We start from the raw sequence: 21,313 nt of genomic DNA on the forward strand, positions 1-21,313 counted from the left end.
GGTCAGCAGCGCCACCTTGTGGCTCCTGACCAATGACACCATTCTGCTCTTTACTCGAATTTTCTCTTTTAATAGAACCTCTTGTGTTAATCTCTGGAATGGAGATGCTTCTTTCCCACAGACCACGAAACAGGGAGTCAAACAACTTTACACATTTTTACAGAGATTTATTGGTTGACCTCACTATTAATAGCCCAGTATAAAAAAATGAAAATCTGTAGAGTTGCTGCGGTATCACCTAAACATAGAAACAGAATACAAAGGATTCACGTGCGGGAGGAATAATACTGTACTTTCTTTGTTCGATTTCTGCATTTTTTTGGAGACAGGATTCTCTCGCTGGCTGGAAATAGTTCAACCCCAGGAAGCAATGCCATCGCATTCATTCAGTCAAACATGACTTTTATTATACAGAGCAAAGTATAAAAAGCGATCTCGTGGTATCTCACTATAATACAAAACACTTGCAGAGTTGCTCCTGATGCCCAAGACTCATTTGAAAACAAGTCGAGTTTTCTTGTCGCCCATCAGGAGTCTGTGAGAGAAAGCAGGGGAGAAACTCAGCGTATGGAACGTATGATGAACGTAATATGAAGCCACGTTACTGTACCTCACTAAGCTGACTGTGAGGAGAGCGCCCGCCAGTGGCCCAACCCAGTACACCCAGTGGTGAGTCCAGTGACCGGCAGCGACCGCTGGTCCAAATGCTCGGGCGGGATTCATACAGGCCCCCGAGACGGACCCACTGGAGGAACCGAGAGAGGAGAACGTTCAGAACACAAAGACCTTCTAGCTGCGGGGATAAACGGCCGCACCGTACCCAGCCAGGATGTTGGCGGCGACGGTCAGCCCGATGCAGAATGGGGCGAGGTGGCTCCGCGTTCGGCCATTGATGGCCCCTAAACTGATGACCATGGTGAGGCTCAGGGTCATGATGATCTCAGCCACCGTCACCGAGCCCAGGGTGGCGGTGTCCGACAGTTTAAATGCGGCGCCACCAGTTTGATTGAACAGCTGCTCTGGGAAGACGCCCTGTAGAACATGTAGAACATGTAGAACATGTAGAACGCGCTGAGGGACGAGGGGAAGTGAAGAGTCTCCCCGTGGAGATTTACCTTGGCCAAACCGGCTCCGATCATCCCGCCAATCATCTGGGCCAGAACGTACGGGGCCAGCAGCGCCAGCTCCATCCCACCCAGCAGGTAGGCGCAGACCGACACGGCCGGGTTGAAGTGGCCCCCGCTGGAGATGGACACACACGTCAGGGGACAAAAAGTCATTCAGTAACGGCTCCAAAGCGGAAAAGTCACCTGATCTCCCCGAACGCGGCCACGGCGGCGGACAGTGCCAGGCCGTGTGCCAGTGCCGGCTGCAGGCTGCCAGTCGTGCCGGGGTCGCTGATGACGGCGGCGCAGCCCACGAAGATGAAGAGCGCCGAGCCCACCAGCTCGGCCAGGAACGGCTGGACGTAGCGCTCGTAGGAGCCCCGGCTCTGGCCGCCGCCCTCGCCACCCGGGGCCACGTTGAAGATCTCCGTCTTCGACTCGGCCACCGACATGCTGCCCTGCGCCGCCACCGCCAGTCTGCCCGGTGGAGCTGCACGCGCAGCCCTTTATAGAAGCCGCAGCCGACCGGAGGAGGCGGGAATGCCGCAGATTCCCCTGATCCCAAAAAGCGGGAGGTGGGAACGGGGCTCTTCCCGTTAGTCCAGTTCCTGTGTTGCTCTCAAGAGAAATGTGCTCTCCAGCGCTGGCAGAGGTCAGAGGTCAGTCATCAAGCGGAGATAAGGGCCTTATCAGAACACCTCTGGAACGTGTTACACAAGCATGAAGTTTAAATCCCTTTTATCCGTATTCACAGTTACGTTTCAAGCGGTTTAAACATTAGCGCTCCGCAGTCAGAGCTGCGAATATTGACACGCTGGCTGTCAACTCGGTCATCCAGATGGTTATAATTTCCTCTTTGAAGTCGGACCTGATAACAGATATCGCTGCAACATTCAATTCAAGGTCCAGCTTCTGAACCGCACAATTTTAGAGACAAAATAAATAAATGATTGATTGATCAGCCCATTCCAAGCCAGCAGACATGAACATTTCGGCTTTCACCGCACTCACTTCCTGCCCCTTTAACAGGAAATTTGGCCGATTATTACCCATTTTTTTATTACTATTGTCTTTTCTTTTTTTTACTTTACCGAATTCATTTATTACATTCATGTGCCAACACATATTAGCAATAAAGGTAAAGGCCCTGAAGATGTGTCTGCAGATACGACTGCTGTTAATGATTAAAACGACGTTGGTGCTGCGTCTGGCTTTAATGCACAATAAATACAAATGACACATATTCATAACCACCTGAAAAAAACAGCCATGGGTTTAGATGATGTACAGCAGACCCACGTGGAGCTCCTGTGTTGAGGGGGGTGCTGCCTTGCGGTGAGAGTTTCCAGCAGCATCACCCTCAACACGGGCTCAGTCCACTGCTGTGTTCCCTCTACACCCACGACTGGGTGGCCACGCACTGCTCCAACACCATCGTGAAGTTCATGGACGGCACGGTGGTGATGGGGTTCATCTCAAACACTCACTTCATGGTGTCAGGAAAACCACCTCCAGCTGAACGTCAGCAAGACCTAGGAGCTGGTGGTGGACTTCAGCAGGAGACAGCAACTGGACTACAAGCCCCTCAGTGGAGGGGGTGAACAGCTTCAAATACCTGGGTGTCCACATCTTAGAAGACCTGACTTGGTGTGAAAAAATCCAGGTTCAGACCAAAAGGACCTGTACCACCAAGAGAACAGCTGTGTCCAGGATCGCAAAGCCCAACAGAAGGTGCCCCATGCGCCAGAATGCTGCTGCAGGTCATCTCTTGCACCTCTGCAGGCCATTTACATCAAGAGATGTAAAACCCGGGCCGCCAGAGTTATTAAGGACAAAACACACTCCAACAACAGCCTGTTCCAGACCTGAAATCAGGCAAAAGATTCCGAAGGGCCAGGACTGAGAGACTCAGGAGGAGTTTCTATCCTCAGAATGTTCACTGTTGTTACTGAAATCTCTACTGTTACACTGGTCATTGCACAATTTATACACCATGAACTTTACAGATCCACTACCCATGATATCTCTGTCTTACATTCTCATTGAACATAATCATCTTTTTTTGTCCTTTATTCTATTTTTTTACTTTAACTATGCACAGTCGAAACAGGGTGGTTCAGATGCAGTTCACTGTGTGTTGTACTGCTGTAATTATGCATGGGACAAATATAACCTTGAAGAATGTAGCTCATCCAGCAGCCAATACTGGTCCAATTTCCCACATTTCCCTTTGGGATCAATGGGATAATTATTGGCTTTCGAATTCTGTGCCTTGAGACTGAAACTCTCACCAGCAGCCCCAACAATACAAACAGTATTCTGTAATATCTGAGGAATTATCACCAACCTCATCATTATGAAGGGGTGCATGAATATTCTTCATGTCTGTACATTTAAAGGATAGAATCGTTGCTCCGTGCCACACACACAAATCCAATTGCATGTAAACTGGTACATACGTAACTTTCCACCCGTTCTCCTGCCACGTCGCGCCCCAATGCCCAACACGTACCTGGCCACGCCGCCAACAGTCCAGAGTTGGAGGTCAGATGTGATCCACACGCTCAACCGTCGGGCGACAGAACGAGGAGAGCGGGATGGAAGAGTCAGGAGGAACCCTGCAGGGTTGGAGCCGTGGGCTCCACTGGGAATTCTGGGACGTGTTCAGCGGCTCCCCTGCTAAGAGTCACGCACTGTACTAACTGCACGTGCTACGCTCTTCTTTTCCCCCAATCTCAGTGCTTTTTCAGGTCCCTCACGTCTTTCTAACCGGGCTGTTGATCCAGAGCCCATAGGTGCTGACGCACCGACGTTCAGAACCAGGCCACGCGGGTCAAGCCGAGGCTGGGAACAGCGTGCCAGGTAGAACCCGGACTGGTCGCTTAGCTGCAGGGGAGACCCTGCTGTGCCGATGAGCCACAACAGGCCCAGCTCAAGCAGGGCTTTAACCCTCCACCACCAAGATCAGTCCAGACACTCGCATCAGTGTGTGCAGTAAGACCGCACCGCATGTCGGGGGCTTCTTGGAAGTGTGAACAAGCAAAAGGCATTTTTCACAGACAGTGTGGGGTCAGTGTGCGAGTGTGCAGGGTGTGGCAACAATAAGTGTGAGTAACTTCATCCTTTTTTGGGGGTTTTAATGTTTTAGCCCATTCCTTTATTGCCCAGTCATTTCCTACGGACAAAGCCACGCTACATCATAAACAATAGGACATAAACACGTAAAGCTAATCTGAGATCTCACCCAAATGGTTTAACCCCAAACATTTTATTTCCACCTCAGACCACAGACTCTGGCAGAACGTCGGCATGCAGTTAAACAGTAAAACGCTGTAAACGCGGTCGCTCCATCGTTTCTCATGGTCGTCCTCCGCCGCTCAACAATAACACGCCGTGACTGCGATGTAAAGAATATGGGAAGGGAAAAGTGCTGATGGACGTTCTTTCCATCTGTTATTAATGCCACAAAGGGAGGAAGCCCACAGCGGACAGCCTTCCTCTTCCTTTCGGCCCGTCCCTGCAGACCTCGGCATGGAGAGGCATCTTCTTCAGAACGCAACCTGAGAAAGTCCTGCAGGAGAGGGACACATCGGGGTCAGCATGCACGCCTGGCTCAGTTCCGCTGGACAGCGCCACCAGGGCCACTTATATTACATTTCATTTAATAAATAAAGGTTCACTGCGTATTTACACCACAGCCTGGAAAGGGCAGTGGTGGCCTAGCGGGGGCAGTGGTGGCCTAGCGGGGGCAGTGGTGGCCTAGCGGGGGCAGTGGTGGCCTAGCGGGGACAGTGGTGGCCTAGCGGTTAAGGAAGCGGCCCCGTAATCAGAAGGTTGCCGGTTTGAATCCCGATCTGCAAAGGTACCACTGAGGTGCCACTGAGCAAAGCACCGTCCCCACACACTGCTCCCCGGGCGCCTGTCATGGCTGCCCACTGCTCACTCAGGGTGATGGGTTAAATGCAGAGGACACATTTCACTGTGTGCACCGTGTGCTGTGCTGCTGTGTAGCACATGTGACAATCACTTCACTTTATTTTTTACTTTATTTTTAAAGGTAAAGTGCACGGCTAAAACAGACAGGTTCATAAATCTGAATGTCTTTTCAGGTTCTGCTGTCAACTACTGGATCCTTGTTTTCAGGGTCGCCTTCAGCACTTAAACACACATCCGTCCCGTCCCTGAAACCCCGCTGTGGACGTACCCAGCCGCAGTTTGTCTTTAAAAGCCCAGCTGATGCAGTAGTGCTGAAGCAGCTGCTGCAGTAGCTCCTTCTCATCTAGAAACTCCAGGCGCTCGATTCTGCACAGAATAAACAGATCATGTGAATCTACAAATGGCTGGACATCTCTGTTTAATACACAGTGGCTGAAAGTCTGATGATTTGATATCATTTAAATCACGTGGGCCTTAATTACAAATGGTTTGCAATAATAGTGTGAAGTAAATCTTGTAATTCTGTCTGATCCCAAAACAACTTCAAAACTGTCAACCGCCTGTAGAAACGGATTGACATGGTCACCACAAAAATGGTTTCTTTGAATTATTTTTAGTTTTATTTTTTTTTTTTCTTTACATTTTTATTACACATTTCCAACTTTTGGGATCTCTGATACACGCTGAAGTTAAAAGCTGCCAGTTGTATTTGATGATGTGTGCACCTTGCGACGTCCTCCTGCGGAAGTAAGCCGTAGACGGTCATCATGTCCAGAGCATCGGCACTTTCCCATCCTGCATTTAGAAATCGCTCCTTCTGTAAGGACACACACACAATACCATATTCCTGTGTTATATACACTTATTATCCAGAAATGAAAACTGATGAAATAATAATGAATTTATAAATAAATGGGATTTGAAAAAGACCATTTCTAATTTCTCATGGTCATCTGCACGCTGGCAGGCGTCAGGCTGACCCAACCCTGCACACAATAGCAGGACATATCAGGCTCCTCTGAGGCCTGCAGAGACGCCCACCCCTTCACCACACCACCCCGCTGTGTGTGTGAAGGGAAACAAGGCAGCTATAAACACACTGGACAAGACACCGGTGTCAATTCTCCGCCCGGACACCTGTCCTCGCGCGGCCATTCCAGGCTGTAAACAGGATAACAAGTCTTAGGTGGGCTAAAAGCTCACTTCAACATCAATTATTCAGATTTATAAAACTGCACCCATGAAACACATCAAGGACGTCTTCAGGATATAAAATATCTCCTCATTCTGGATGCTGTAGAGCAGCGTCTTTACCCTCTAAATACCCCTTTTACAGGGCATGTCAGTGGACATCACAAACGTGACACGCCCACTACCAAGACAAACATGCAGATTATCAGCGACGCCCACTTTTAGAAATGTTGCTACAACCACCATGTTCCTGATGATGTTCTGGTAGAATCTGTACCTGTGAATCCAGAGATTGGCACGTGTCCGCTCCGGCCAGGGTGCACTGGCGCCTCTGCAGGTTCTCGATCATCACCTGCCCAAAGCGGTCCGCCATGTTGACCTGTGGGAATCGTTCACTTAGCTCCACCCCCTTCTCACCATCGACGACTCCACAGAACAGGACACGCCCACCTGCTCGTAGTTGATGAACATGGCCGTGTGGAAGGTGTCGGAGGCCCAGCGGACCAGTCTGGACGACTGCTCTGGGGTCATGTACACCATCACACACTCCGACAGGAAGAGGGTGGGCAGTCTGAGGGACACGACGTGCCGTTACATGTTCACATCCGCATTATGGATAAAATAAAGTTGCTTTTAGAACTAATTTGAAAACGTGAACGACCAGCTCTCCCCCGCTGCCTTGTTCTGGAACGTCTGAGATTAGATGCACACAGGACATCACACACATTACATTTCAACTATCAGGCACCTTCATCATGCCTCCAGCTGCAGCACCGAACAGGGCTTCTGGGGAAGAGGAACCCAGGGGTGGATATAAATCAAATCTGTATTATTAATAATCTGTTAACTGTGAACTGCTATTACACATATATGGAAATTCATATTAGGAAAACGTCCTGAGGACAGCAGCTCCGTCCTGCTCTATTCCAGGATCACGCAGCCCCGTGATTCACCTTCTGCTGGTGAATTCCCGGTCGGCCCATCAATTTATAAAGGGCTCCAGACAACCAACGCGGCTGCACGGGACGGACTTGGCAGCGGGACGCTGCCCGCAGGAAGACAAGAACAAGACCTTGAGCGGCTGGGTGGGGGGTGGGGAGACCGTCCTAATCTCATCAGGGCACATGAAAAGGGCTTTTTGACGCACAACATCAGAAACTTTCCCATGTGAATCATTGTCGTCATGGGGAACAGACAACGGTTCCAAAATGAACTTTGTTTGTCACGCCAAGCGGACTCAGGACACGGTTGAGACGGGGCAGGGCAGACTGTGAAGCACAATAGTCGTGCATCTTATCTTAATAGCATGGAAAATTCCACTAAATTAACCTTCACATTCATTATGAATCCACATAGACTTCACGTGTAATGCATATTTACATTTACTTTGCACTAATATGATGATTTTTACATTTCACTGCTGCTGTACTCACCCCGGGTCCAACTGAAACTTCTTCAGCTTGTCCTCCATGTCCAGCACGTCTCTCAGATCAGCAGCCACGATACAAAATCTGTCCGAGTCCAGGCTGTGGCCGTCTGTCAGAAAGAAGGTTCCTCAAAAACATTCTAGTGGAAGGAACGTGATGTTGGTGAAATATATTTACCCATCATGAGAGAATCCGTTGAGTGTGTTTCAATCAGAGATTTGGATAAAGGAGGTTTTGTCCTAGAGAGGAAGACATACACACAACAGATTCTGAGACAGACAGGTCGTCTAAATGCCCTTCAATTAAAAGTTTTAAACGAGGCCTTCAGTTTAAATTTTCAAGCAGCTCAACATAGGCCAAATTTAGGGTTCAAGGGACAAGATGACCAGATTTCAATACTCAATCTTCCCACCCATTAACAGGTAGTAACGATCACTCCTCCCACCTCCTCGCCCTCGTCTCGGGACCGTTTAGGTTGGGACGGCGTGACAGGACTTCAATGTTAATTCCTCTGACATCCACAAAAGACATTAACATGCCAGACTCCAGCGTGTGACCTGCACGGCCAAGCAGGCTTTACCGTAAATCAACTGTACACAGAGGAAACGCGGCGCTGACTATCAGGGGAAGTGAATTGTGCCAGGAGAGTAAAAGGGCATCCCACCCACATTCTAAGAAGCGGACCTTCCTGCCCTGCTCGAGTTGCTCCAGCTATGAGTTACAGATGCCGTCACCCTGTTATTTAACATCATTTAATAATTAGAAAAAAATTTATAAAAATTGGATTTGGTGTCACCCCGCTGAGTAACAATGTCCATTTGTTCAGTGACATGCCTAATGGGGCAGGATTTGCAAGCGAGGGACTCGCTGTTCTGACGGTTCTGGAACTGATGGTGCTCACGCAATCGTTCTCGATAAGCAAACATATTCAAAACCGGCAAAGGGCAGGACGTTTGCCATAGGCACATTTTTTAAACATTTTTAATTCATGTTTCAGTGGAAAAAAGCAAGATACTGTTGATCTAGTGCTCTGATCTAACGCAACAGCATCTGTAAGAACCGGAAAAAATACAAAACAGCTCAATCAATGTCTACGTTACAATGACACCAAGATGCCAACCATAACCATTAGACATTTAATATTAATTTACTGGCATTTCAGTTAACATATTAGTTAGCATGCATTGCTGCGGACGAATGTAGCGCCACCTACAGGATATGTCCTGAACGTACAAATGTACACAGATGATGAGGCTGCTGGTATAAACCATCCACACAAATGAAGAAACTGAACATAAAATGGCAATTCTACTAAAAATGAACAAGGGAAATCCTTACTTGATGTTGTGTATTTTCCTGGCAACAATCATGGGAAAATCAACTTCAAAATACTTTTTTGGCAAAAGGTTTCCATCCTGAACAGGAGCAAATAAACAGACGCAATGTATTCTGTGCACCATGAGAGCGCTACACTGCTTTACGTACGTTGGTAAAATATGGTCACGGTGTTCATGAATTAAACTGATCTGAGATCTCAGCCGTGCATCGTGGGCAGGTACCTTCAGCCTCCAGAAGTTGGTATCCAGACCCGCGCCCAGATTCACCACCTGGCAGTTGCCCTCTGTCCTGCGGATGAAGGCCTCCAGCAAGTGGCTCATTCCCTGCACCCGCGCATAATAACCTGTGGCGACATTCAGGGCTCAATTCACTATTGAAAGAAATGGATCTGCTGGAGAAGGCAGTGACGTAATCGCCACTTGCCTCGGTTGATCTCCGGAGCTTTCCGCTCCCCGGCCTGCCTCACAAAGTACTGGATGTAGGGGTCGGACCAGTAGCCTTTACTGGTGGCAAACCTGAAAACAAAGAAAACTGCTTTTCTACGTACACCAGCCTGCGTTTATCCTTGCTGTTATCAGGTGAACAAAGGAACGTAGCCCATGTACATTAAAGATGTGGGGCAGAATAAGAAACGTTCGCATTACTTTCAAGTTTGAAACGTCCCTTGCTGGTCTAAATGCCCTTTGAGACATGACAACAATAAGGAATTAAACCCCCGTGTTTCCTGCAGCAGCGTCACGGTAAAAAAAAACCTTTTACAGGAGGACGCGTCGTCACAGGTCGCCCGGACCGCTTCATCTGCGGCGTCGGAGTCGGTGAAGGGCAGCCGAGACGCCATCTGCCCACTTTTATTCCCGGTGCCGCGACCACTGAGTAATAATCATAACGCGTCATTCATTCACAACCATTGTGAGCACGGATAATATTCGCATAACAGTCACAAGCGACAGAACGACGAGAGCACTTCCGCCTCCGGCGCGTACCCACACTGCAACGCGCGCAAATAATAAAACGGCTCGCGTCAGTGATGTCAACAAAAACGCCGATATCAACAAAAACGCCTGTTCTAAAAATATATATATATATATTATGAAATAAACGCTGCTAATGTACCGATAAACCAGACGACACCAAAACAACAACAAACACAACGGTCCGCTCAGCGACAGCGGGGCAGTGAGCCAATCACAACGACGCATTCAGTGACGCGGACAGCCAATCAGAGTGAGCGTGTCAAATTTTCAAACCTTACCGCCATCTTGTATGTTTTGTCGGTTCCCGCTGAAGAGAGCAGTCGTCCTTGTTTATATGTGGATGAAAGGTAGTTATAAAACCGACTTTCTACACTTCATACAACGTGTATACACGTATACAACTGATGCCTCTTCGTCAGCTCTTGTCGCTTTGTTTGTGTGTTGAAATGCGCCATATGACTGAAGTTGTAAACGTCATTGACTAGCATTATATACAAGCTGCCGTATTAAAGTGTCCTAAATAAAAAGCTTTATATCCGTCCATCGGATGTTTGGTAGCTTCTAGTCTAGTTAAATATTATGCTGTCGGCTCAGCGTTTGTTTGGTGTCTTTCTGCATCCGCGATGTTCCCGTAAAACGCGGATTATACCTCATTAAAGTCACGATTTAATCTGTCAGCGCTTTATCAGCTACTTTATTTTAAAAAGAAACTCTGTCTGCCCATCCATCCCCATGTGATCGTGCTGTCATATACAGATTTTGTCGTGTGGGTGTTTTTACAAACGTGCTTTAGATGGTTGTTGATCCGATTTTGTAGGATGGAGTCTCGCTTTGCCCACCTGTATCAGCGAGACACCAGTGTCTCAATGCTGAGGGTCAAGATGTCCAGGAGACGCTCTCAGGTGCAGAAGGAGAACCGCGAGAAGACCCAGAACCTTCGGCGACACCTTGGTAGTCTGTTGGAGTTGGACGCGTCTGAAATGTCCATGCATGAATCAGCTGCCGTTCCATCCATAAGCATTATAGATGTGAAGGGTTCTGCTGCGGAGGAGCGGAAGAGGATGCTCGCGCGTTTTAAAGAGGCTAAGGAGATGCGGAAGGAGAAGGAGCGGCGCCAGAAGAAAGTATTTAAAGTTGGCCTGTATAAGCCCCAGCCCCTGGGATTTCTTCCCGTCAACTCACAGGCCCCGGTCTCGGTCCCGGTCCCCTCCACTCGTGTCACCCGCTCAATGAAACAGCAACAGGTTATTGTGTTTTTAATTTATCTCAGTTTTTTTTTCTCCCCAACCATGCATTTCAAATATTCTTTCTTGCTTTTCCTGTTCTATTTCCAAAGGTACACCCTCCAACCCAGAAACGATTTGTGCCAAAGAAAGGTTTTTTTTTTTTTTTTTTGCCGTTATTTAACTTTTTAGAGTTTATTTGCTTTGTTTCTTGTGTCATCACATTCGTCTGAAACACATTTTCTACTCCACTTGCTTTTTCAGAGCCTGTTTCTGTGAGTCTTCTCATCACAAGGGCATCGAACAAGACCCCAGCTGTCTCCGTGGCCAGACCCGTATTAGCAGGTACTCTTTGGAACATGCTACATCCAATTTACTACATGCGTGCGGCTTACTGCATTTTCTTTTTTGTATTTTCTGTGGTATCTCATTCAGTTGAACCTGTGGTGAGAGGTCCTACCACAAGGTCTGCAGCAGCAAAGTCTGGACCAGCCACAGGCAAAACTTCAGCTACAGGTAGATTGTGCAAGATTTAAACCTGAACACACTAGTCTGAAAGTTATTACAAATGAGTCAAATGACTCCTGCAGATTTTCATTTAGTTGAACCCAAAGCTGGCTGATGCATGAGCCACAATACACACAGGAGAAGCCATAACTGCAATGTCCATCTCTTAAGACTTCTTGAACATGTCTTTCCTAGAGCACAGAGCTCCTAAAATAAGATCTGCAAATCAGCAACCTGCTACACATGCTTCTGGACAGGAAAAGAAAGGTAATGAACACTCTACTGACTCTAGTACCAGTACTATGACATAGCAGTGGTACAAATAATTATTTTAATTTTGCACCCTACTTAAGATATTTAAAAGCATGATACAGTATATAATTCACAAACTAATATTTTTCCTGCAGGAAATAAAGGAACTAAACAGCAGAACAAAAAATGGCAAAAAGTTGAAGAAGCGACCACTGAGAAAAAAGAGGAGGAGCTTGAGCAGCATATTGACTCCGCCCCTGCTGTTTCATTTGCACCACAGAATTTTGTGTTTCAGCCCCCAGTGTTGCTGTCTTCTTTCCAGACCACCCAGCTCTCCCCTCGCTCTGACCACGCCGTCCTCTCCTCGAGGTATCCTGGTCAATTTGACTCCGTCCTCGTTCTGAGCATCACGTTAAACCTGCTAAGCCTCAGATAATGGAATATGTCACGTAGCTGGATTTGGTCTTTTGTTTGCCATCAGGTTAATGTTATTCAATCTTTTCCCACAGTTTCATATCCGAGCTCCAGGAAGAGCCCAGGTCTGATGATCCTCCTACCTGTGCTGTCCCCACGTCCCCTCCAGCTTTAGCCTCAGAAGAGCACAATGTGCCGTACTTCAGGTGGGTCTCTCAACATAGTATGAATGTTTTATTTCTATCTATTTCAACCATGTATTGTACCAATAAAACCGGTATGACCTTTCACCCCGTTAAATGCCTTCTTGGTATGTGTTTGTGAGGCAGGAAGCTGGTGGCCACAGAGAACGACCGACTGACGGGACTCTGTGAACAGTGGGAGAAACGGTTTGAAGACTTCTCCGTCCCAGAGGAGAGTATGTGTGAACAGTCCGATTTCACGCACAGTATGTGGAAGATGCAGAGAAGTCTCGGATGGTCTGAATGTTTCTGTCTGTGCCCTCTGTTCAGTGAGGGATCGGATGCGGACAGCAGTGGGTCAGGCTCGGCTGCTGATGAAAGAACGCTTTGCCCAGTTTTGTGGTCTGGTGGATGACTGTGATCTTGGCCGTGGGGAGAAGCTGGTCACTTGCACCGATCTGCAAGGATTTTGGGAAATGGTGTACTTCCAGGTGGAGGACGTGGACAGGAAGTTTGGTGCCTTACGTGAGGCTGAGGGCCGAGGCTGGGTTGAGGAGACAAAACCAGGAAGGTGTCTGAAACGAGTTGTGAAGGTCAGAACCCATTCTCTTTATTAGCCCCTGCTTAATTCTTTAATTGTCTATTGTATTAAAACCTTTACTGTACTATCGCTTTATCTGGACTGTCTTCAGAAACCAGCTGGAGGACCACCTGCTCGGGTGACGGGTGCCGGAGCCGGTGCTGCGGCCAAGAGCCGTTTGGCTGCAGTAAAAGCTGCCATGAGAGCCAAGCAGCAGGCGGAAAAGGCTGGACAGGAGGACGTCCCACAGTCTGAGACGGTGGTGTTTCATGGGGGCTTCTTCCATGTGGAGAGTCCAGTGAAAGTGGCAGGTGAGTGACGTTCACTTCATCTTTACATTTGGTGAGTGTCAGAGCAGTGGGAGTCATGTGACTTGGGTATGTCATGGTGTTAGAGGTTTAGTAGAGCAGTAGTAACATTGCAAAACCACATTTCCACCACTCTGGGGCCAGGTGCTCGGCCGGGGCTGAACTGGGAACCTGGTCTGCCTTTAACACTAGACAGGGGCTCAGGTTCAAAGGCCACGCCCACTAAACAGGAATCCCAGCAAATCCTAATGAAAATCTTTTGGATCTTCACCACTGCCACGTTTACACAGCCCACCTCTTTTTGTTATTTTGTTTAAATTATTATTTAAACTTAATGACAATTTGGTTGTTCGGGAAAGGTCTGCAACTTTTAAGTTCTTCCCATATTTCTTCATACACTCTCTTCTAGTGCACTTTTTTGTTGCACTTGTGACATCACCATTTCTCGCTACTAGCCCAGCAAAGTGTAGCGGTCGGGAGGAACCAGAGCAGTGGAAAAGGGATAATATATTCGTTTCGGACTAAGATCCATCTATGTGTAGAAATGGCGATGCCAGATGACGTTCTGCGGAAGAAATCTGAATTGAGTTCATGTGGGTGGATGCAGTAACTAACAAACCTAACAAAGCAAAGAATTACATGACTTTACATATTAATTACATATAATGTGGATATGATAATTGATGATCAATTCATCATGACTGAATACTGTTTTTCAGATACACTACGAAGGTCTGTGTGTCTGAGGGCAGCAAACTCCCCCCTCTCCGCCACACCACGTCAACACACCACCCCTCAACGCTCTAGTGGCAGGTATACACCTAAAGCACTGCCCTTCTCACCAGAGCGCAGCCCTCTTATTGCCCAATCCAAGGTTATCCTGGCTGCCCAAACAGAGGTTGCAGCATTTACACTCAATGAGCAGCCAGAGGTCCGTGTGTGCCCAGCTATCGTCACTGATGTTAGCCTCTGTGAAGGCAGTGATGAGCCAGAGGTCAGCCTGTGCGCAGCCATCGAGCAGCCAGAGGTCAGCCTGTGCGCAGCCATCGAGCAGCCAGAGGTCAGCCTGTGCGCAGCTGCTCAGCCAGAGGTCAGCCTGTGCGCAGCCGCTCAGCCAGAGGTCAGCCTGTGCGCAGCCATCGAGCGGCCAGAGGTCAGCCTGTGCGCAGCCGCTCAGCCAGAGGTCAGCCTGTGCGCAGCCATCGAGTGGCCAGAGGTCAGCCTGTGCGCAGCCGCTCAGCCAGAGGTCAGCCTGTGCGCAGCCGGCGAGCCTCCAGAGGTCAGCCTGTGCGCAGCCACATACCAGAAAGAAAGTTTTCAGGCCACCACAGACGGACAAGAACGGACTTATTCAGAGAATCCTGTTCAGTCTTTAGTTACCAAGACTGAAGAGAGCACAGAGATGACCGCATCTGTGAACTCCACCCCTTCAGTTCCAACCTTTTCTACCACGGAGGACCTCTCAGTCACTGCTGGGTAAGTGGATGGTAAAATTTACCTTCGTCATAATATCAGTAGTCCTCTGTATTTAACCGTCACCCTTGGTGAGCAGTGGGCACCATGACAGGTGCCCGGGGAGCAGTGTGTGGGGACGGGACCTTCATCAAGGGGACCTCAGTGGCACCTTGGCGGGTCGGGATTCAAACAGACAGCCTTCCAATTACAGGGCCACTTCCTTAACCGCTAGGCCGCCACTGTTAATGTCTAAATCTTTTAATATTATTTTCATCTAGCCGCTCTGAGGACGTGGTCATGGCCGGGACGCCTGAGACATCAATCACGGAGGTAACATGCTATAAACATGCATCATGCTCTGCGTTTTTACTTAAAACTAAATAAATGCTGAGATCACAAACCATATACCATTAATCAGACCAAATAATATTCACACAATCCAGCATAACTCTGGATCAGGGCGCCTGCTATATGCCCTAAATATAACTGGGTTTGGGGAGTGTTGGAGAGAGTGCTTTTTGTCCTTTTGCCCATCTTGGCCTGATTTGTTTCATCGCAGAATGTTCCTGGTCTGGATTTTGAGCTTTACCTGCAGCCCACAGCTGGCCCCAGCTGGTCCCCAGGGGACTGTGTTGAAATGGAGACGTCGCCCAGCACAACAGATGCAGAGTCCATGTTGACACCTGATGGTACCTTTAGTGCGGTTTATCATGAACGTCACAGCCTTGTACAACCAGCTAACCACTAAAAGCCCCCTCAGGATCTCTCAACTCCATATGATTCTGGCCAGAGTGGAACCAGGGTGGGACTGTAGGGTTCAGGCTGATTGTGCAATGCTGAGGTGTTTTAAACTTAAGTTAAGCTTAATTGCACGACTGCACTCTGACTTGTCCACTTTCTCACTCTCAAGCAGCCATGTCTTCCACGGTGCCCTTGCGTTCTCCATGGAATTTCCAGGTTCTTTGATCTTTTTCATGTCTCTTATACCTGCTGGTGGTGAATGTTCCCTTTCAATGTCTATTTAGTAATAACCAGATGTGTCCGTGTTTGCTGCTGCCTCACAGCCAAGAAAAAGCATTTATTTCATGCTGAAATAGACCTATCAGAACACATAGTTGTATTCCTTCTTTGAGATCTTACTTATCTTCGTGAGGAGCTGCAAGGATGTACACACTGACCAGCTGCAGATCTCTCTAGTTCCACCAGAGCATTTCTGTTGATCTTAGAAAGTGTCCAGCCACCCACTGCTCCACTCTACCTCCATCCACCTTTTCCCTGCAATGCACCCTACTGCAATCTCTGCCCCAGGTTCTGGCCACATCAATCAAAGGAAATCTCCTTATATTGCTGCATGCTCTATAGCAGAAGTGTTTGGTGGTGGACAGGGGTCATCATGGTCCATTTCTATCATGACCAGCATTAAGGTTTCAAGCAGTTTATCCTTCAATAACTCTACTAAGGGATTGGACTAGATGGACGCATTGGTCTCTCAGAATGTCCTTTTTCAGAATGAGTCCGTTTTTGCGAGTTGTTGCGGCTGATCAGTGTGTATATGGCTGCATTATTGTTGAATGAACAACTTTAGCCTGTGTAATAGCCCGAATTTTACGTATGTTCTCGTATTCTTTCAGAACATTGACTCGCCCTTCCTGCTTTTCACGCCGGAGAAGAGGGAACGTGTTCGGCCGTCTGTGTGTGAGCGAGACTTGATGATGTTCACACCACCCCAGCCATAAATGCAGAGAGAAAGATGTTTTATTGTGTTTTAAGCTCATTGGATGTCCATGGTATTAGCCAATAAAGTTTTCTTTACTACAGATGTTCCTACTGCTACTGTTGCTCCTTTTTTCCTAGTTTTGATCCATTGTGTGAACCCGGGCTCGTAGATGTGATGAGGGCTGTGGAGTCATGTTCATCACTGGTCCTTCTCTGTGCCACTGCCTCCTTCTTCCACTGCTGGTTGGGCCTAGAAATACACAATGTGCAGCAAAATCTAGCCCATCTATTCATTTGTATTGCACAGTTTCATATACCAGGTGCTTAGCCGAGTGGTTAAGACACTCGCCTTTGAACCAGAAGAGCACAAAGTCCCAGGTTCAAACCCCACTTACTACCATTGTGTTTCTGAGCAAGACACTTAAGTGTCTCCAGGGGGACGGTCCCTGTCACTGCTGACTGTAAGATGCTCTGGACGAGTACGTAAATGTACGTTTAGATTGGCGGGCTGGTCACTACCCGGCTGTCTGTAGGACGGTATCGGCTCCGGCCTCCTGCCGTAGCTCTCGGCCCCGTTCGTACGCTGTGAAGAAGGTCTGGTGGAGGAATCTGTGGATGGAGCGGCTCCAGTGTTCACCAGTGCTGGGCTCAGCCAGCAGTACTGTGTAAACACAAGTATTTCACTGAAATATGTGTTTGTCTGAATATAAATTCTTCAACAGAAATTTCAGAATGCTCCTTTTTGGTAAACCCTGATGTGTTCTCGTACCGGATCTAGAGAAATCTGTCTCCTGTATGTCTATGGCTGATGGAGAACGAAGCTCTTCATATTTTTGAGGTTGCAGGGAGCTGAATATGTGGACTGCTGACATGGTCAAAGCAACAGAATCCAAATCTATGGCAGTGAGATACAGACAAATGGTGAGAAGGTTCTCCTGAACGGCTCCTACTGGCACACACACGGTTCCAGACCTGTTTTATTTGGCCTGAGGTGGAATGGAGGTGCAGAAGAATGGAGGAATGCTCTGGATTTTTTGACCTGGGAATAAATGGCTTATGACGTGAACTTTTTTTGCGAACAGGACAAGAACCACCGTGACTACAAACCTCCAGTGATTTAGAACTGCCGTTCCCAGTAGACAGATGTGGGCTGGACTGTTCTGCTGGGGCTTCCTTCTGAAATAAGAATCTGATTAATATCTTAACCCATGTTTATATACCTTCTTAGTTTATGTGCTTTCTAGCCCCTTTAGTATGTGGAATGATGTAGAAAACTATGAACATTTTATTCTGTACTCTATATTAGTCTGGAAAAATTGCAATAAGCAATATGCAAATGAAACAGGATTTTATACTCACAGTTTCTACACCTTGTAGGTCACACACACTGTCCGTGACCCTGTCAGCCTTCTGCTGACCTTTCAGTTCAGCACAGCACAGCAACGCCTCGAAGAACTCCAGGAAACTCATCTGCAACCATCATGTGCAACTCTGATCATCACCACTCAGTCCGACCGAAACAACAGAAGCTGGAGGTGTGAGGGACGCTGACCTCCATGTCCAGATTACTGCAGGTGCAGCTGTACACCGCTGGGTTGTCCACAGAAAGGACGTCCAGGACTTGTACGACTGTCAGTTCACCATCCAGCAGGTTGATGTCCTTCAAACCATAACCAGTTGTAAATAGCACCCCCACCAGCAGTTAATGAGCCTAAAGTCATGAGTTGATCTGTCACAAGTGCATGTTTTCTTCTACTTTCATCCTCCATTACCTTAAGCATCCATATGAATTGCCTCATGGTCATGGTGTTGTGGGAGGTGGTCCTGCAGATGTCCTCGTAAATCGCCCAGCACCTACTCGCGTAGCTCATTGAGATAACTGCTCGTTCTGGGTCCCCAAACAGAGAACCTGCACTCAGACCGCAGAGGTCACTTAGACACGTGCATCCACTGCACAAACAGCCATAAAGATTACTGGGATGGGCGTGCCTTGAACATTTTTGGCATTTGGAATAATATCACTCTTCATCAGCATCGTGAAGCATGTTGCCAGTTTATGGCCGGATGACCTGAAATGAAACATGACAAAACGTGAAAAACCTGTTGAAGACGAACTCATTTCTCAACAACCGTCAATCAGGCCTTACTCCGCTCCCGTGTGGTAGATATGGTACGCCAGGGTGACCAAACAGTTCATGACCTGGGACAGCAGCATGGTGGTGAACGGAGCATGGGCATGTTCATCTAGTCCAGATACAGACACGGATTAGAGACGCTCTCAGGAGATGGACTGATGGAACAAATGAGGGTGCAGGAACGGGTACGTGGTAAAGACTGACCGCTGCAGAGGCGGTTGACCTGTGTAAGTGACAGGCCGCGGAGGTGGATGTGGCAGTCCTTTAAAAGTCGCCACAGCTGGACGCGGGACAGCAGGACGGTGTCATCGCGATGTCCCAGGCTGGAGTAGAAACTATAAATGCTCCTGATCTCTGCAACGTGCCGGAGAACTGCCAACTCCACCTGTTCCAACCACAGGCCAGGCTGATGAGCGTTGCCGGTTGACATGAACAGCTGCATCTAGACACGCCTTTCACCTGCTGGAGCTCCACCTCCCTGCGTCCCTCTGCGAACTGTCCCAGCAACGTGGGAATACTCAGCGACATCTCTGGCCCCAGGAGTGCTGAGCCCGTCCCCTGCTGTATTCCACCTGGTGGACACACACGCAAGATAAGATCTCCCAGCTGCACGAGTGCAGTAGTACCTGAGCAAGCATCTGCAGAGCAACGCACCTTCTCCAGGCGTCCCACATGCCACCATACGGTCATCAACAAACTCTGCTTCAAATATCCGGCCGTTCTGGGAGACGAACGTCCCCTGTAGATTTTGGGGCGTCGTTATTATGACTGAAACCGGAGGGAAATGTTCGTGTCTACCTGGCCATGCTTCTTGTTAAGTCTCCATCCACCCTGGTACACTGCGCCGCCGGCGTAGTAGAACGTGCCGTGGCCGTGGCGGAGACCCTGGACGAACTGGCCGCTGTACTTGTTGGTCCGTGGATGCCGGGAGCCGGGAGATTGTCTCAGGTACCAGGTGTGCGTGCCGTAACCCTGCTGCGGTTCACGTAGTTTGGTTAGAATACGCCGACGATCGTCCGGAGGACGCCTGCGGGCCGAGGTGCCGCACCTGGACGCCGTTTTCCCAGCTGCCGCTGTACTGCTGGCCGAGCCGGGGCCACCGCATGGTGCCGCCGCCGTGCCGCACGCCGGCCCTCCACTGCCCCTCATACACAGATCCTGAGGGGTAACTAGTGAAGGAATAAAAAGAAAAGTCGTACACGCCATGATATGCAGTGAGATGCAAATATTGCAAACATCACCAAATATTACACTATTACTTACCAGCGCAGGCCCCACCCTTCCCGCTCATTCTCCACCAGGTCCCCGTCGTACCATGAGGACAGCTCCTGCCGGTAGTAAAGTGTGCCCTGAAGGGAGCACAGTTGGGGGTGTTATTGCTGCTCGTGTCTTCTGTTGTCCCGCTGTAGCGTCACACCTTGCCGTGCCGTGTCCCACGATGCCACTGGCCTCGGTACACAACCGAGGTTTGGCCGCAGGTGAAGGTCCCGAATCCGTGCCGCAAGCCGCCGCTCACTTGGCCCTCGTAGGTGCTCCCGTCCGGCCAGGCGTACGTCCCATCACCCAGAAGCACGTTTGACCTGAAGTCCCCCTAAACAACACATTTCTTCTCAAGACACATCATTATTTTAGGCGGACAGACCTGCGTTAGAGCACGTCCCCGCTGAAGAGGACGTCCATGAACGCTTTATAGATGCAGAATATTGTAAATGGCGCAGAGGCGAACCGCCAAGGTGCCACTGAGGTGCCCACTGTCACCAAGGGTGACTGTGCTTCACTGTCCAATGCCTGAATGGCAGGATGTGCTGGAACAGCGCTGTTCTGCATGAACTTCAGCTGCTTTCTACCTGGTAGGTGACACCGTCCGGCCATCTGCAGGAACCTCGTCCGTGCAGGAGTCCTTGTGCAAACTGACCCTGCAGGAAAAGTCCAGGTTGATTTCAGGATGTATGTAGGATGTAGTGGGTGCTGGTAGCCTAGTGGTAACACACTCGCCTGTGAACCAGAAGACCCAGGTTCAAACCCCACTTACTACCATCGTGTCCCTGAGCAAGACACTTAACCCTGAGTCCCTCTGGATAAGGACGTCTGATAAATGCTGTAAATGTTGATGTATGTAGGATGCACCTTGAACTCGTGAGCCCCTCTGAACGTCGCGGCTCCTTCTCCGTGGAACAGGCCGCGGATCGACTCTCCGTCGTACCTGCCGCGGAAAACGACACCATGTTCAGCACCACACGAACCCACCACGATCCCCTCGACGGTGCCGCTACAACCTTCCCACCAGCAGACCGAGAAGCGCCGCAGACTGCTGCTCCGCTCCCGCCATCTTCACGTCGCGCAGGGCAACGGGGACGCGCCGTGGTTGCCAAGCAACTATCTCATTTACATATTCACATTTACCAGACGCCCTCACCCAGAGCGACTTACAGTCAGTAGTGACAGGGACAGTCCCCCCCTGGAGACACTCAGGGTTAAGTGTCCTGCTCAGGGACACGATGGTAGTAAGTGGGGTTTGAACCTGGGTCTTCTGGTTCATAGTAAGTAGTTACAGGGACAGTCCCCCCCT

The 21,313-nt window shown here is 48.9% G+C and overlaps 4 protein-coding genes across 12 annotated transcripts; 1 reads left to right on the forward strand and 3 right to left on the reverse strand.

Moving 5' to 3' along the window:
• Positions 1–150: 150 nt before the first annotated feature.
• On the reverse strand, positions 151–4,079 carry aqp8a.1 (aquaporin 8a, tandem duplicate 1). The gene is made up of 5 exons (XM_028989887.1): positions 1,311–4,079; positions 1,116–1,242; positions 821–1,032; positions 611–745; positions 151–535 (listed from the first exon to the last, which is right to left on the reverse strand). The coding sequence occupies exons 1-5, from the start codon at positions 1,556–1,558 to the stop codon at positions 493–495; spliced, it is 765 nt and encodes a 254-aa protein (XP_028845720.1). The 5' UTR covers positions 1,559–4,079; the 3' UTR covers positions 151–492.
• Positions 4,080–4,228: 149 nt separating this feature from the next.
• lcmt1 (leucine carboxyl methyltransferase 1) lies at positions 4,229–9,836 on the reverse strand. Its single transcript, XM_028989886.1, has 11 exons — positions 9,751–9,836; positions 9,422–9,513; positions 9,220–9,341; positions 8,999–9,075; positions 7,838–7,899; positions 7,667–7,769; positions 6,684–6,804; positions 6,511–6,612; positions 5,768–5,859; positions 5,311–5,408; positions 4,229–4,677 (listed from the first exon to the last, which is right to left on the reverse strand). Exons 1-11 carry the CDS (start codon positions 9,834–9,836, stop codon positions 4,655–4,657), a joined length of 978 nt encoding a protein of 325 aa, XP_028845719.1. The 3' UTR covers positions 4,229–4,654.
• Positions 9,837–10,257: 421 nt separating this feature from the next.
• dlgap5 (discs, large (Drosophila) homolog-associated protein 5) lies at positions 10,258–16,710 on the forward strand. Of its 5 annotated transcripts, none has more exons than XM_028990131.1 (17): positions 10,258–10,319; positions 10,790–11,216; positions 11,309–11,348; positions 11,460–11,540; positions 11,631–11,711; positions 11,898–11,969; positions 12,110–12,323; positions 12,464–12,574; positions 12,698–12,786; positions 12,881–13,143; positions 13,243–13,441; positions 14,158–14,717; positions 14,808–14,914; positions 15,172–15,223; positions 15,453–15,582; positions 15,804–15,850; positions 16,525–16,710. In XM_028990131.1, the coding sequence occupies exons 2-17, from the start codon at positions 10,791–10,793 to the stop codon at positions 16,627–16,629; spliced, it is 2,577 nt and encodes an 858-aa protein (XP_028845964.1). In that variant the 5' UTR covers positions 10,258–10,319; position 10,790; the 3' UTR covers positions 16,630–16,710. The 5 variants fall into 5 exon arrangements, with proteins under 5 accessions (XP_028845964.1, XP_028845966.1, XP_028845965.1 ...); XM_028990133.1 differs by having other exon boundaries at positions 14,158–14,558; XM_028990132.1 differs by having other exon boundaries at positions 14,158–14,528; positions 14,718–14,914.
• Positions 16,615–21,149, reverse strand: rsph10b (radial spoke head 10 homolog B). Of its 5 annotated transcripts, none has more exons than XM_028990135.1 (20): positions 21,021–21,149; positions 20,872–20,947; positions 20,592–20,660; positions 20,162–20,335; positions 20,008–20,093; positions 19,793–19,913; positions 19,543–19,716; positions 19,399–19,483; positions 19,204–19,316; positions 18,949–19,129; positions 18,757–18,853; positions 18,599–18,678; positions 18,382–18,518; positions 18,162–18,269; positions 17,969–18,079; positions 17,717–17,785; positions 17,582–17,648; positions 17,379–17,504; positions 17,129–17,270; positions 16,615–16,859 (listed from the first exon to the last, which is right to left on the reverse strand). In XM_028990135.1, exons 1-20 carry the CDS (start codon positions 21,071–21,073, stop codon positions 16,724–16,726), a joined length of 2,205 nt encoding a protein of 734 aa, XP_028845968.1. In that variant the 5' UTR covers positions 21,074–21,149; the 3' UTR covers positions 16,615–16,723. The 5 variants fall into 5 exon arrangements, 3 of the variants coding, with proteins under 3 accessions (XP_028845968.1, XP_028845969.1, XP_028845967.1); XM_028990136.1 differs by having other exon boundaries at positions 17,717–17,782; positions 19,543–19,719; XM_028990134.1 differs by having other exon boundaries at positions 16,616–16,859; positions 19,543–19,719.
• Positions 21,150–21,313: the final 164 nt, after the last annotated feature.

This window comes from Denticeps clupeoides, chromosome 8 (genome assembly GCF_900700375.1).
Source record: "Denticeps clupeoides chromosome 8, fDenClu1.1, whole genome shotgun sequence".
NCBI lineage: Eukaryota > Metazoa > Chordata > Actinopteri > Clupeiformes > Denticipitidae > Denticeps > Denticeps clupeoides.